This window comes from Apodemus sylvaticus, chromosome 10, assembly GCF_947179515.1.
Source record: "Apodemus sylvaticus chromosome 10, mApoSyl1.1, whole genome shotgun sequence".
In the NCBI taxonomy this organism is placed as follows: domain Eukaryota; kingdom Metazoa; phylum Chordata; class Mammalia; order Rodentia; family Muridae; genus Apodemus; species Apodemus sylvaticus.
Genome location: NC_067481.1, coordinates 5,642,292 through 5,655,726, shown reverse-complemented (window position 1 = coordinate 5,655,726; position 13,435 = coordinate 5,642,292). Strand labels below are relative to the sequence as shown.

The following is a 13,435-nucleotide window of genomic DNA, read 5'->3' as shown; positions in this document are numbered from 1 at the left end:
AGATGGCTCATGGATAAAAGCTCTTGCCACCAGACCTCATAGCCTGAGTTCTGTCCCTAGACTCATGTGGTAGAAGGAGAGAGAGGACAGCTCCCTCGACAGGTTGTCCCCTGACCTCCACTCATGCCCTGTAGCCCTGGCACACCTCTCCTATACAAACAACTAAATGCAATTTAAACAAACTTAAAGATTTTTGGGTTTTCATAAGACTTGATTTTGAATGTTTAGTTGGGGGTGGTGGAAGGGAGTGTGTGTGTGTGTGTGTTGTTTTCTGTTGGTTGGGAGTCTCCTTAGGCTGGCCTTGAACTCCTGGACTCTGTGTGATTATTTTGCCTCAAGCCTCCCACAGGTGCACCCCATCATGCGAAACAGAAGTTTAGCTTTAAAGAGTTAGAGACTGAGAAACAGGAGAGCTAGTCCTTAGGAAAAATGCCAGAAGGTTGGAGGTGTGGCTACTTAAATCACACGACTTGTTCATAGACTCTAAACTTTACAACTTAAAAGTAGCATAAGTTTGTTTCCAACAATTGAGTCCCAGTAAGTCACACTGTTGGAGTGAACCAAGACTTGCAGGGCGGGGCGGGGCGAGTCAGGTCACTGTCACATGCTTACGGGTCAGTTAACGTTCTCAGAAAGTCAGGTGGCTCAGGAACCTAGGGCAGGCAGGTTCTTACAAAATCGCCTCCGTTTTTCTCACTGGCTTCTTTCCCCTCTAAATAATGGGAGTGGCTTTAAAAGCCCTAAGTATGAGCTGAGCAGGTGACCCAGGCCTTTTGTCGCAGCGCTCAGGAGGCAGGGGGAGTTCTCTCTTGAGTTCAGGGCCAGCCAGGGGTACATGGTGAGACCCTGTTTCAGGTAAATGAACAATGACAGAGGGCTGCAGTGATGCCCAGCGTCTTCTCCCTTTCTCCCCCACAGCTTGTTCTTTGGAAATCTCTACATATATTTTGCCTGGCAAGGGAAAACCCAGATTTCAGGTTGGTCTGATTCACGTTGCTTTCTTTATTCAGATGGTCTTGGAAGTAAGTGAGCGGCCGTTCACAGACAGGCCCATCTGCTCTGAGCGTCACTCTGGGGAACTTTGGCACCCTGAAGTTTCTTCTGATACTTGCCTTTGCCCAAGCGAGCGTTGCCTCAGACTTATTAAGTGAAGACTAGAGTCTGTGGCTCTACTCTGCTAGCACGTGCCAGCTCCCAAGGGTCTGCGCACGCTCCCGGGTTAGGAGAGAAGGTTCTGTTCCTGGACTGTTGTTTCTTTTGCTCGTAGTCTTCTCTAGCTGAATGCGAAGATGGAAGTGGCTGTTTCCCTCTTCTACCTTTTTACTGATACCTTAAAATTAAAACGTAATGAGGAAATGTTTCACTGCCCAGGGACAGCCAGTGGGAGGGACACTAACCCACGGCCTCATCTACTCTCTCCTGTCCCTAGAGAACGACCGAAGGACAGTGTTCATTGCTCTGACAGTGATTAGCCTCGTGGGGACCGTTCTGTTCTTCCTCATTCGGAAACCAGATCCTGAGAATCTTGGAGAAGAAGAGTCCTGCGATGACCAGGACATGGAAGCCATCGAGTAAGACACCCAGACCGCTCTTCTTCTCGTTAGAGTAGATAGGGATTACTAAACCGGTTTATCCCTGCTACTCCATGACAGACAGGCATGGGGAGAACTTTCCAGTCACAGTGAAGGAGAGCCACGGGGAACAAAAGGGAAGGGCCTAGAAGGGAGGCTATGAAAGGTCCCCGGGGAACTTAGGTCCTTCCCCAGCAGTCAGGTGACCCTCACAGTTCCCCCATTTCCCTGTGGGAGGCTACGCTGATAGGGGAGGGACACAGATGCTCTGCCTTCAGTTCTGGGCCCGTGGCCCAGTATTCAGGCTTCCTAGCGCTTTGGTGAGGGTGAGCGTCAGGGTCCTGTTAAGTCTCAGGGCCTGGGCTCCTGGCCCACAGTCATCCATATGTGAGGTTTCCGACATTGTAATTACCTGAGCCATTTCCTTCTGTGTTGAGATGGGATCTCACTAAATATCTTAGGCAGGCCTGGACAGGAGATCCTCCTGCATCAGCCCCTGCTGCTGGAATCCCAAGGGAGTGCCAGCACACTCAGTTACCTGAGCACACTTCAAGAGTGACATTCTTTCAGGTGTCAGGTCACCAAGCAGAGCGGCACATACCTGTAGTCCCAGTACTTGGCAGGTGGAAGCAGGGGGATTAGAAATTGAAGCTCACCCTCTACTACATAGCAAGTTCAAGGCCAGCCTCAGCTACATCAGAGCTGTGTCATAAACCTTACAAACCAAAAATCCTAGGAGAGAGGGAGAAAAAAACTAGAGACTTATTTTGTTTACCGAGTTGACAAATTACGAAAATATTCCTCACAACTTTTCATTCATCGTTAAAAACTTTTGCATTACACATTCTCTATTGCCATTTATTTATTTGTTTGTTTGTTTGTTTGTTTACTTGCTTAATTAATTGTTTGTCTGGGAGACAGAGTCTCATAGTGTAGGCTAGGCTGACCTCAAACTCAAAGATTTACCTGCCTCTGCCTCCTGGGTGCTGGGATTCAAGGTGTGTGCCACTATGCCCAGCTACTGTGCTACTTTTAAAAAAAAAAAAAGACATATTTATTTATTATATGTGAGTACACTGTAGCTGTCTTCAGACACTCCAGAAGAGGGAGTCAGATCTCATTACACATGGTTGTGAGTCACCACGTGGTTGCCAGGATTTGAACTCAGGACCTCTGGAAGAGCAGTCTTAACTTCTTAACCGCAGAGCCATCTCTCCAGTCCCCCTGTGCTGCCTTTTTAACAAAGAAATCATAAAACTCTCCAGTTGAAAATGTACACTGGAGCCGGGCGGTGGTGGTGCACACCTGTAATTCCAGCACTCTGGGAGGCAGAGGCAGGCGGATTTCTGAGTTCGAGGCCAGCCTGGTCTACAGAGTGAGTTCCAGGACAGCCAGGACTGTACAGAGAAACCCTGTCTTGAAAAAAGCAAATCCAAAAAACCAAAAAAAAAAAAAAAAAAAAGAAAGAAAGAAAAAAAAAAAAAAAGAAAATGTGCACTGGGTATTTAAAATGAAGGACAGTGGTCTTTGGGCTGAGTATATGTTCACACAACATGGTCACGGCATCACATGAAGGGTCTCCATTAGTGATAGACTGCCAGATGACAGCTGACCCATAGAGGATGTCACCTAGCGTGGCTCAGCAGACTTTGTGTTAAGCAGTCTGTAAGGTTTGTTTCTCTGCTCTGTGTCACAGCGGTAGTCAGCAGGAAGTCCAAGGTGGTGGGGGTTGTCAGGAATGCTCTGAACTGTCACCTACACACAAAACTTCTAGGTCTTTGTGTCACTAATACTACCAGCCGGCCGTGTGCCAGCCCCGGCAGTGACGTGTTCTTTGTTTTTGTTTTTGTTTTTCGAGACAGGGTTTCTCTGTGTAGCCCTGGCTGTCCTGGAACTCACTCTGTAGACCAGGCTGGCCTCAAACTCAGAAATCCGCCTGCCTCTGCCTCCCAAGTGCTGGGATTAAAGGCATGCATCACCACCGCCTGGCTCAGTGACATGTTCTTAATGTACTCAGTTTTAGAGGCGGCAGAAGTAACACACCTATAAGAAGACCTCAGAGCACCCCATCCGTGCCACTCAGATGTTCATGTTCTTGTCTTATGTCAGAAGATTAACTTTATTTTTAAATTTAAAAAAGTTGTTGTATTTCATGTGTGTGGATATTCCGTCTGTAGTGTACCTGTGGGTGTGCCTGGTGCCCTCGGGGGATGGAAGAGGGCTTTAGAGCTCCTGGAACTGAAGTTCCAGATGGTTGTGGGTAGCCATGTGGGTTCAGGGAACCAAGCCCGGGTTCTTGGGAAGAGCAGCCACTGCTCTTAGCCACTGAGTGACTCTCCACACCCTTACTTTCAGCCTTTAACACATTTGTTTTTTTGTGGGTACATGTATTTGTGTTTGAGAGAGGGTCTCATTTTGTAAATCTGTCTGGCTTGGAACTCCCCAAGAGCCACCTGCCTGTGCCTCCTACATGGTGAAATTAAAGGAATGTGGCATCACTCCCAGCTGAGGCCTGAGATTTCACAGACCTCAGTAGACGTGGGGCGGCCGCTGGCCATGGGCCACTTTTTCCCCTTGGGAGTTTCCCAGGGAGAAATGAGTCTGTTTTCTTTTCCTAGGTCTGCCCAGAACAATGTGACAAAAGCAGTCGATGCATTTAGTAAGTATTCTGTGTCTGAAGTGCAAGAGCTATTGGGGACCACCTTCCGCACTTGCCTGCCCCCCTTTCCTTGGTAACTGGATTCACGGTCCCCAGGGTTTCCGTCTTCCAGGTATGCCCTTCTAAAGTACGTCAGTTTCTCCGCCAGTGTCTCCAACATGGAGCTGATAGGAATGTGCGCTAGGGCAGCCCACCTAAGGCGTGTGCGAGGGCTGGGAGGAGGCCTGGCTGTGTGCTCAGTGTGAGGTTAGAAAACCCAGGCTGCTCCCTGGAGCCTCTGTGAGGCTTCTTGCTGCCCTGTGCCCAGGGTTCTAAGGATTCTGCAGCTTTGCATTCCAGAGAAGAGAGGTTTCCAGAGTCTGCACTGAGCCCTCTCAGAACTGTTTACAAGTAATTAGTTCTGGGAGCGTGGAGGAAATGTTACCCAGTGAGGTGGAGATGGGGAAGGAGGGGGGGACTGGGTGGCGCAGTGGTGGGCAGCCGGCGTGTGTGATTATCCGTGTCCACTATAACTTTTACCAACAAGCACCATCTATCTTACTGATGGGACAACAGGAGTCAAGAAGTCCTACGCAAGGTCAGTCAGCTGGTAGGTTGGCTCAGTCGGTGGCTGAAGTGTCTCGAGCCCAGACCGAGTCACATGAGAGGCAATCGTCCCACGGCCACAGGCAGGCTCGGGCTCCAGCCTCTCAGCTGCTTTGATTCCCAGGAGAGACCCTTGCTAAGACGGTTACTCTGTGGAGCCACCAGCTCTCGGAACTTCACAGTGCCTGTTAAGTCCCTTCTGCCAGAGCGGAATGTTTTTTTAAACATATTTATTTATTTTATTTATATGAGTACACTGTTGCTCTCTTCAGATATACCAGAAGAGGGCATTGGATCTCATTACGGATGGCTCTGAGCCACCATGTGGTTGCTGGGATTTGAACTCTGAACCTCTGGAAGAGCAGTCAGTTCTCTTAACTGCTGAGCCATCTCTCCAGCCCCTAGAACAGAAATTCTTGATCTCATCAGCTGATGCCTGGCTCAGAGGTCACAAGGCCTGCTTTTAGAAATAACCTAGGACATGGGGCATGTATACTCTGTCATTAGAGCTGTTTAATCTGGCTTTTAGACACTGCCTGTGTTTGAGGGATGCAGTCATAATTATAAATTATAAATTGGGGGTTTCGTGTATTAGCAAATAGGGTATAGCTGGGTTCCCTGCCAAAATGAGAGTTCACCGGAGGTCTGGCTTCCCAATTTGTGGTCTAGGAACTTGTTTACCAGAAGATCCACTCCCGGCCAGAGATCAAGATTAACACTCACAGAAACAGCAATTTAGCTTTAGACTGACTTGCAGAGTGTAGCTCAGGCCTGCCCGAAGTTATGGATCCTTCCATTTCAGCCCTGTAATTCCATTACTTGAGGGGTAAGAGGGTCAGTCAGTCATCATCCTCATACTGAGGAGTTTGAGGCTAGCCTGGAATACAGGAGATTCTCAAAAATAAATAAATAATAATCCAGATGCAGTTTAGCATGTATGGTTGTCTATGTCTGTAATCCTAACACTCAGAGCTTCGACAGGAAGACGGACTTGTTCCAAGTCATCTTGGACTGCATAGCATATTTCAGTATAGCCTGGGCCAGAATGTCTTCAACGGGAGGGTTGGGGGAACGGGAACAGGTCCACTGTGGATCTCGTCCACACCTCGAGGTGCTGAGGCAGAGGTCTGCAAACGCCAGAGCACAGACACCGTGGTCCAGCCTGCAGTCAGTCTCTGACCCAGGTGCTCTGTCGGCTGGCTCCTCCGTAGCCTCAGTAGTGTGTGCTCAAGTCTTTATTGTCTTGAGTAATTGTTTTGTCTTTATTGTCCCTCTCCTCCCTCCTTAAGATAGAAAAACACGTGGAGGACAGTGTGTCTCTAGCACGTATTTAAGCACTTGAAATAGGCATTCTGGTTTTTTAAAATATTTGTTTGTTTGTTTGTTTGTTGTTTATTATATGTGAGTACACTGTAGCTGTCTTCAGACACACCAGAAGAGGGCATCAGATCTCATTACGAATGGTTGTGAGCTGCCATGTAGTTGCTGGGACTTGAACTCAGGACCTTCGGAAGAGCGGTCAGTGCTCTTACCCGCTGAGCTATCTCTCCAGCCCCGGGCATTATTTACACGGCAGGCTTCACTCGTGTCTCATGCACTGTCCTCTGGAGGTTTAGGCTCTCTGCTTACTGGCTTCAGCGGTGAGAGGAATGTTTTGGCTGAAGGAAGCAGTTGCTGGTTAAAATCTAGCTAAGTCTGCCCAATTTTTCTCCTTACAGAAAAGTCTCTGAAGTTGTGCGTCACCAAGGAGATGCTCCTCCTGAGTGTTACGACCGCCTACACAGGTACAGCACTCCTCCTGCCCTGTTGCTGCGTGGTGATGGCGGGCTGACTGCACAGTGCTATCCTGTGTCACCTCCTGGGGCTGCCTTCAGAGCAGCTGCCACCAGAGCCTTTAAGACAGTTTTGTACCCATGTCCAGTATCTTCCTAGTGTCCATTGCCATCGGGGCTCAGCCCTGCTCTCTGAATAACCTCCTCCCTCCCTGACTTCTTCATGTGAGTGACAGGAGAGCCAGACTTCCGAGTGGCCAAAGGCCCCAGAGAGACAGCAGGAGAAGCTGACCAGGCTTTCCTGACGGCCCTTCCTGAACCCAGCCTTGTGTCACTTCTACTGCGTTCTCTTGGTGGCAGCCAGTCACAGGGCTAGACCAGATTCAGTGTGGGAGGATCAAGGGGGTAGCCTGGACCATCGAGGTCAAAGCAGCAGGGAGCACTGGATGGACCCAGATGACTCTGATGTCACTTAGGGAACTAGGGGCGTGTGACACTGAGGGATGGGGACCGCTGCTGCCTTGGTCTCCACTGCTGACTTGGTCTCTGGAATGAGGGGGGTGAGGTAGTGCACACCTCAGCACAGTCCAGCACTGGGAGGCTGAGACAGGAGGATTGCTGCAGATTCAAGGCTAGCCTGAATGCAGTGTGAGATTCTGTCTCAAAAACAAGCAAGATGAGTCAGACAACCTGAGCTGACTGCTGTGGAAAAAGCAGGAAGCAAGCGATCCGCCCTGGTGTCTCCTGCCAGAGTGCCATCCCCTCGTGAGGGGGCTGTCACATGATCCAGTCATCTGAAGGCTGCCATGCACAGCCTCCGTGTCAGGAAGTTCAGTTTCAGGTGGCTTTGGGAGAGGGCTGTGATCAGTTGTACAGCATAAAGCCACCCACTCCAGAAACATCCCAGGCTCTGAAGTCTGTCTGTGTGTCCATTGTCTGTGTGTCCTCATGTACGGCATGCTCGGCTGCTCATAGACACAAACCAAAAATAGGGAAGAGCCTGGCCTATAGCTAAACTAACCCTGCTTTCTCTCCCCCCCCCCCCCACCAAGGTCTGGAGCTGACCTTCTTCTCTGGGGTGTACGGAACCTGTATTGGGGCCGTAAACAAATTTGGGACAGAAGAGAAAAGCCTCATTGGACTTTCTGGAATTTTCATCGGCATTGGAGAGATCTTAGGTAGGTTGTCTTTTAGTTTAAAAACCTTTCATTCAGAGTCAGGCTGGACAAGCTTGTTCTGTAGGAGGTCACAGCTAGTCTGGGCAATAGGAGGAGACCCAGATTCAGTTTTAAAACGGAAGAAGAGCCAGGCATGATAGCTCATGACTACATTCCTGAGTCTTGAGAAGTGGGAGCGGGCTGACGGTGGATTCAGGGTCATCCTTGGCCGTATAGTGATTTTGGGTCAGCCCTCCTTGCAGCTGGCCTTGGGTGCTGGGGTCAGAGCCCTGGCTAGGGTGAAGGGACCCGGGCAGGAGGCGTGTGATTAGGCAGGTGGGGCTATGCCATGATGCTGGTTCTGCAAGTGGTTCAAAGGAGCCTTATTGCTTAAGGGGACAATCTGGTTCTCCTGGAATGATTGTTCCCGCTTGAGGTGATGTCATCATGGGGTGAGCTGTCTGAAAGGCTCTGCTGCTCTCTAAGTTAGAAACCTGCAGGCACCTCTGTGGGGGTCTGGAATGGACGCTCAGTGTAAAGGCTGAGAGTAAGGCGCCTCAGCACTCTTAGCTCTGTGCTCGCTTCAGCCTCAAAGCAGCGTGAGACAGGTCGGGTGCCCTCAGTGCCCACAGACTGATGGTGGCCAGTGTGTGTGCAGAGCTAAGAGTGTGACCCAGAGCGCAGGACAGCAGAGACTGATGGGAAGCGGGCGGAGCAGGGCGGGGCGGGGAGAAGGGGCAGGCCTCGTCTTGCCTTCAGTTTCCTCATGACCACAAGTGAGTCAGCAGGGTTAGATGTAGCTCACAGAACTCAGGAAAATTCTAGATGTACTCTGTTGCTTATTAAGAAGAATGCAGGTTAGCAGAACGCTAGGCACACCAAGAGTTGTTATTCAGAGGGGCTGCACCAACAGTGTGGGCACGAGGGGCCAGGGCACCGTGTGGCATCTCATTGTGTAATGACCCGATCCAAAACAGGGTTATAGGCATATCAGCCACCTCAAGTCTGTATCATTTCTTTGTGTTGCAGAACTTTTGAAATCCTTTCTACTAGCTATTATGTAGCCTACAGATAATTGTCATTAGCCATAGTTACCACACTGTGCTGTAGAATATCGCCTTATTTATTTATTTATTTATTTATTTACTTTTGAGGTAGTCTTGCTATGTAGCTCTTGGCTGACTCGGAACTCACCATATAGAATTAGGCTAGCCTCAAACTTGTTTCAAGTTTGTATCATAAGCCCTATTCACGTTAGAAGTTTTTTAACTGCTTACTCTGGGGGAGAGGGGATGGTAGGAATTACCTGGGCAGAGCCTTGTACCTTCTAGACCAAGCACTCAACGCTGGCCTCGCTGCTTACCCCATTCTGTTTTAAAAACTCTGAGACACAGTCTCACGAAGTTACCCAGGCTGGTTTTGAACCCCGCCTCCCCCAGCCTCCTCGGTCCCTAGATCTATAGGACACGCCTCCCCCCCTCACCTGGCACTAAGCTGATATGATGGGTGAACCTTCCTAAGAGCCTTTGTTGCCACCCTACAGTTTGACGGCAATCCATCCTGTCATGAAGTGGACAGCTGTGATCAGAGCAAAAGCGTGGGGTGGGCGATGTGTCCAATCCACCACCGTGGAGGCCGAGGCAGGGTCAGCACGGGCCTGGGCTGTCCGAGACCCAGTCTCACCACAACAGTGGGAGTTGATGAGTTGCGTACACCCTTTTGTTTCTCTGATAGGCAGCCAGCTTAGGAGGTGTATTGGTAGTCACAGCCTAGCAAGAGCAGTGCTGGCTGGAAGTACAGCTCACAGCAGTGCCGGGCCAGGCCGGGCCGGGCCGTGAGTGTGGCATCCTTGCTGTTTCTACTGTGATGGTCTGTTTCAGGGCAGACACTGGACATCTGAGATTCACTCTCTGGCTGCGCACTATAACCTGTGACTGGTTCAGCGGTGGGCGGAGCCCTGAAGTGTCCCTGTGTCCTAACCTACAGGTGGAAGTCTCTTCGGCCTGCTGAGCAAGAATAATCGCTTCGGCCGGAACCCGGTGGTGCTGCTGGGCGCCCTGGTGCACTTCGTAGCCTTCTACCTCATCTTTCTCAACATGCCCGGAGACGCGCCCATCGCCCCCGTGGAAGGGACCAACAGCAGTGCGTACATCAGGCCCAGGTACACTGCCTGCCCTTTGCCGGGTGGGTCCAAGTGAGTGCTTAATCTTCCTCAGAATCTGTCAGCTTTGTGAGGTCACATGTCAAGAGTTGAGAGAGCAGAGTTCCAAGGTAGTTTTTCAATGGTTGCTTGTAACCTCTGCCCTCCTGGATCCTCCCTTGATCCGTGAAGGATGCAGAAGTATCTGACGAGAATTTTATCCTCAGCTTTTTTTTTTTTTAAAGATGTATTTACTTATTATATGTGAGTCCGCTGTAGCTGTCTTTAGACACTCCGGAAGACGACATCACATCTCATTACATATGGTTGTGAGCCACCATGTGGTTGCTGGAATTTGAACTCAGGACCTCTGGAAGAGCTGTCAGTGCTCTTAACTGCTGAGCCATCTCTCCAGCCCTGTCCTGGGCTTTTTAGCAGTGAACTATTCCCGCATTAGAAAGGGACATGGAGGAACAAGGCTGCAGCTGTCGGCTGAGCAGCTGCTCAGTCCTTTGTGGTTTGAGGGTGTTGGTTGATTCCATTCGACTTTCTCATAGACGCTGTGTCTGGGGATAAATCCACAGACCCAAGGGAGCTTCGCCCGAAAGACAGTATTTGCTTTCCAAAGAGAGTAGAGCAGTATTTGCTAGAGCATGGAGGTCTGTGCTTGTAAGCAGGATTGTTCACTATGCAGATTCTAGTAGGGAGGCTGGAGTTGGAACCCTGGCTGTAAATGTTTGGTTGGCGCTAGGCATGGTGGTGCATGCCTTCTATCCCAGCACGCTAGAGGCAGAGGCAGGTGGATCTACCTTAGTTTGAGGCCAGCCTAGTCTACAAAGTGAGTTCTAGGACAGACAACCAGAGTTACACAGAGAAACTCTTGTTTTGGAAACAAACAAACAAGTGTGCCTGGAATTTGGGAGGCCTTGGGTTCAGTCTCCAGTAGGACAGAAAATGCCTCAACCACGTTAGTATTCATTCATTCTTGTTTGGGGGCACGGCTGCGTGCACACTTGTGACCTTACCCCTGAGGAGACTGAGGCTGCAGGGTCACACATTCCGGGGCAGCCTGGGGTCTGTACAGGGCCTGGGGAGTGGTACAGTGGCACGGCTGACCTGCCTTGCTCTAAGGAGCCCCTGGGCTCCACCCCCGCAGCCTCTGCACCAAACAAAGCATAAAACAATTCAGACTGCTTGTGTTGGGAGCACTGTTTTATATTTTGGTGATACTAAATATTGGTGCTACACATTTAACTTTTTTTTTTTTCATGTATGTGAGTGCACTGTAGCTGTCTTCAGACATACCAGAAGAGGGCATCAGGTCTCATTACGGATGGTTGTGAGTCACCATGTGGTTGCTGGGATTTGAACTCAGGACCTCTGGAAGAGCAGTCGGTGCTCTTAACCACAGAACAATCTCTTCAGCCCCAACTTTTTTTTTTAAAGATTCATTTTTGTTATTTATTTATGTATTTATTGGCACAGGTCTTTCTACATAGTCCTGACTGTCCTGGAACTTCCTATGTAGACCAGGATAGCCTTGAGCTCACAGAGGTCCACCTGGCTCTACCTTTGGGATGCTGGAATTAAAAGCATGTACCACCACCCCTAGCAGGTTTTTTATTTAAAAATGTGCATGCGCGCACACATGCATACACACACACACACATAAACGTGGGGGTATGTTTGAGTTCAGGAGAGCATTGGGTCCTCCGGTGCTGGAGTCATGGGTTCTGAGAACCAAGCTCAGAAGCAGTGCACGCCTCTGACTACTGAGCCATCTTTCACATAGAACTCTTACGTGTTTTGTTTTGTTTTGTTTTGTTTTTCTTCAGCAAAGAAGTTGCCATTCTGTGCAGTTTTCTGCTGGGTCTGGGGGACAGCTGCTTCAACACCCAACTGCTTAGCATCCTGGGTTTCCTCTACTCGGAAGACAGCGCGCCGGCCTTCGCAGTCTTCAAATTTGTTCAGGTAGCCGGGCTTGTGCTGCTGTCCGTTCCCTTCCTGGCTTCCTCGGTCACTCCGCCCACGGGTTCAGATGAACGCTGGCATCCTGTGGAGGGGGTTGTGAGGAGAACCGGGCAGAGTGGACTCAGTCAGGGGAGGGGCTTTAATTCTGGTCTCTGCACTTGGGCATCGGATGCTTCTTAGGTGCTGGCCGCATCTCTCCAGAGTCTCAGACTTCTGTGCACTGCATTGTACCATTGTAGTGCCACTGCTTGCTGGATTATTGCTGTCGGGCAAGTTGGGATGCATTTGTGAGCTGGGGACCAGTGAAGTCTGCCTGCATGGCCACCGCCGGTTGCAGATGTCCTTTGGGCTGGCTGTGGGGCAGCTGAGGCCCCAGGGTCCACTTGGCAATTTATCTTGTTTCTTCCAGTCGATCTGCGCAGCCGTGGCTTTTTTCTACAGCAACTACCTCCTCCTTCACTGGCAACTCCTGGTCATGGTGATATTTGGGTTTTTTGGAACCATTTCTTTCTTCACTGTGGAGTGGGACGCTGCTGCCATCGTGGCCCGCGGCTCAGACTACCGAAGCATTTGAGGAGAGGAAGCGTCTCCAGGAAACACAGCTGGTCACATGACACAGCTACCTCCTGTCAGAAGGACGATGCTGAGTGGATAGTGAGAACCAAGACTGTTAAATCAGGCGGGTCTGTAGTCGAGTTTACAGATCCTAGCGGCTCCTGCTAGCGGAGGGAGGGAACCGCTCTGTCTGTTACAGCTGTTCTGAGATGTTCACCCATCCCCTCCCTCAGTTCCTCAGAATGGCGGCTCTTCTGTGGAGAGATCCGCGCCTGGCTCGCCACGTGTCCCAGAATTCTTGCTGGCTGTGGAGTATGTCTCACTCTTTCAACATAGGAAGCAGATGCCACAGGGTGCGTGGATCTGGGAACGACTTTCCGATACACAGCAAGGATGCTGACACACAGTTGTCTGAGACAGGATCTCACTGCATCGTAGCCCAGGCTGGTCTTGGACTTGCAGTTCCCTCCCCAACCCCCCACTGCGCCTCCAGTGTTGGGGTTATCCTAGGTGCCCAACACAGGGTTTAAAATGCTCCAGTCTTTTTTGAGTTAGGATCTTGATATGAAGCCTTGGCTGGCCTGGACTTTGTACACCAGGCAGTGTTCCTGCCTTTGTCTCCAGAATGCTGGGGTGGTGAGAATGTGCTGCCACACTGCTTGGCCTGAGACCTCAACTTCTTTAAATGCTTTGTTGAACAAGTCTTACCTTGTCACTCCTAGCAGGTTATGTGTCATGAGGTAAAGACTGTATCATTTGTCAGTTAATAAAAGCATATTTAGAGAAAGAAAGAGTATTTACTGGGGGAGGACTTCTATTGTGGTGGTCCTGACCTGTTATGATAAAGCAAACTCCATCCTCTAGTGGGCTCTATGCAGCCATCCTCTCTGAGAGAATGCTTAAGTACTGCAGACTGTCTCCCATAAGAACTGACGCTTTCACGATTGAGATATTAAATGAATTAAGCATCAAGATAGGCCTATGTACTACAGATTGGCCTCCAACTCACACTCTTCCAAGCCACA

General features: G+C 50.0%; 1 protein-coding gene across 12 annotated transcripts in view; it reads left to right on the top strand.

Annotated features, from left to right (window-relative positions):
• Mfsd11 (major facilitator superfamily domain containing 11) overlaps nt 1-13,435 on the top strand; it is a 20,661-nt gene extending 7,226 nt beyond the window's left edge. For 7 of the 12 annotated variants that reach the window (XM_052196492.1, XM_052196489.1, XM_052196491.1 and 4 more), the window contains 8 exons: nt 919-977; nt 1,430-1,571; nt 4,190-4,230; nt 6,534-6,599; nt 7,640-7,765; nt 9,731-9,905; nt 11,720-11,855; nt 12,265-13,435. In XM_052196492.1, the coding sequence (XP_052052452.1) occupies nt 919-977; nt 1,430-1,571; nt 4,190-4,230; nt 6,534-6,599; nt 7,640-7,765; nt 9,731-9,905; nt 11,720-11,855; nt 12,265-12,429 (910 nt within the window). In that variant the 3' untranslated portion in view covers nt 12,430-13,435. The remainder of the gene's footprint in view (nt 1-918; nt 978-1,429; nt 1,572-4,189; nt 4,231-6,533; nt 6,600-7,639; nt 7,766-9,730; nt 9,906-11,719; nt 11,856-12,264) is intronic. The other 5 variants (XM_052196498.1, XM_052196497.1, XM_052196495.1 and 2 more) reach the window with 1 other exon arrangement.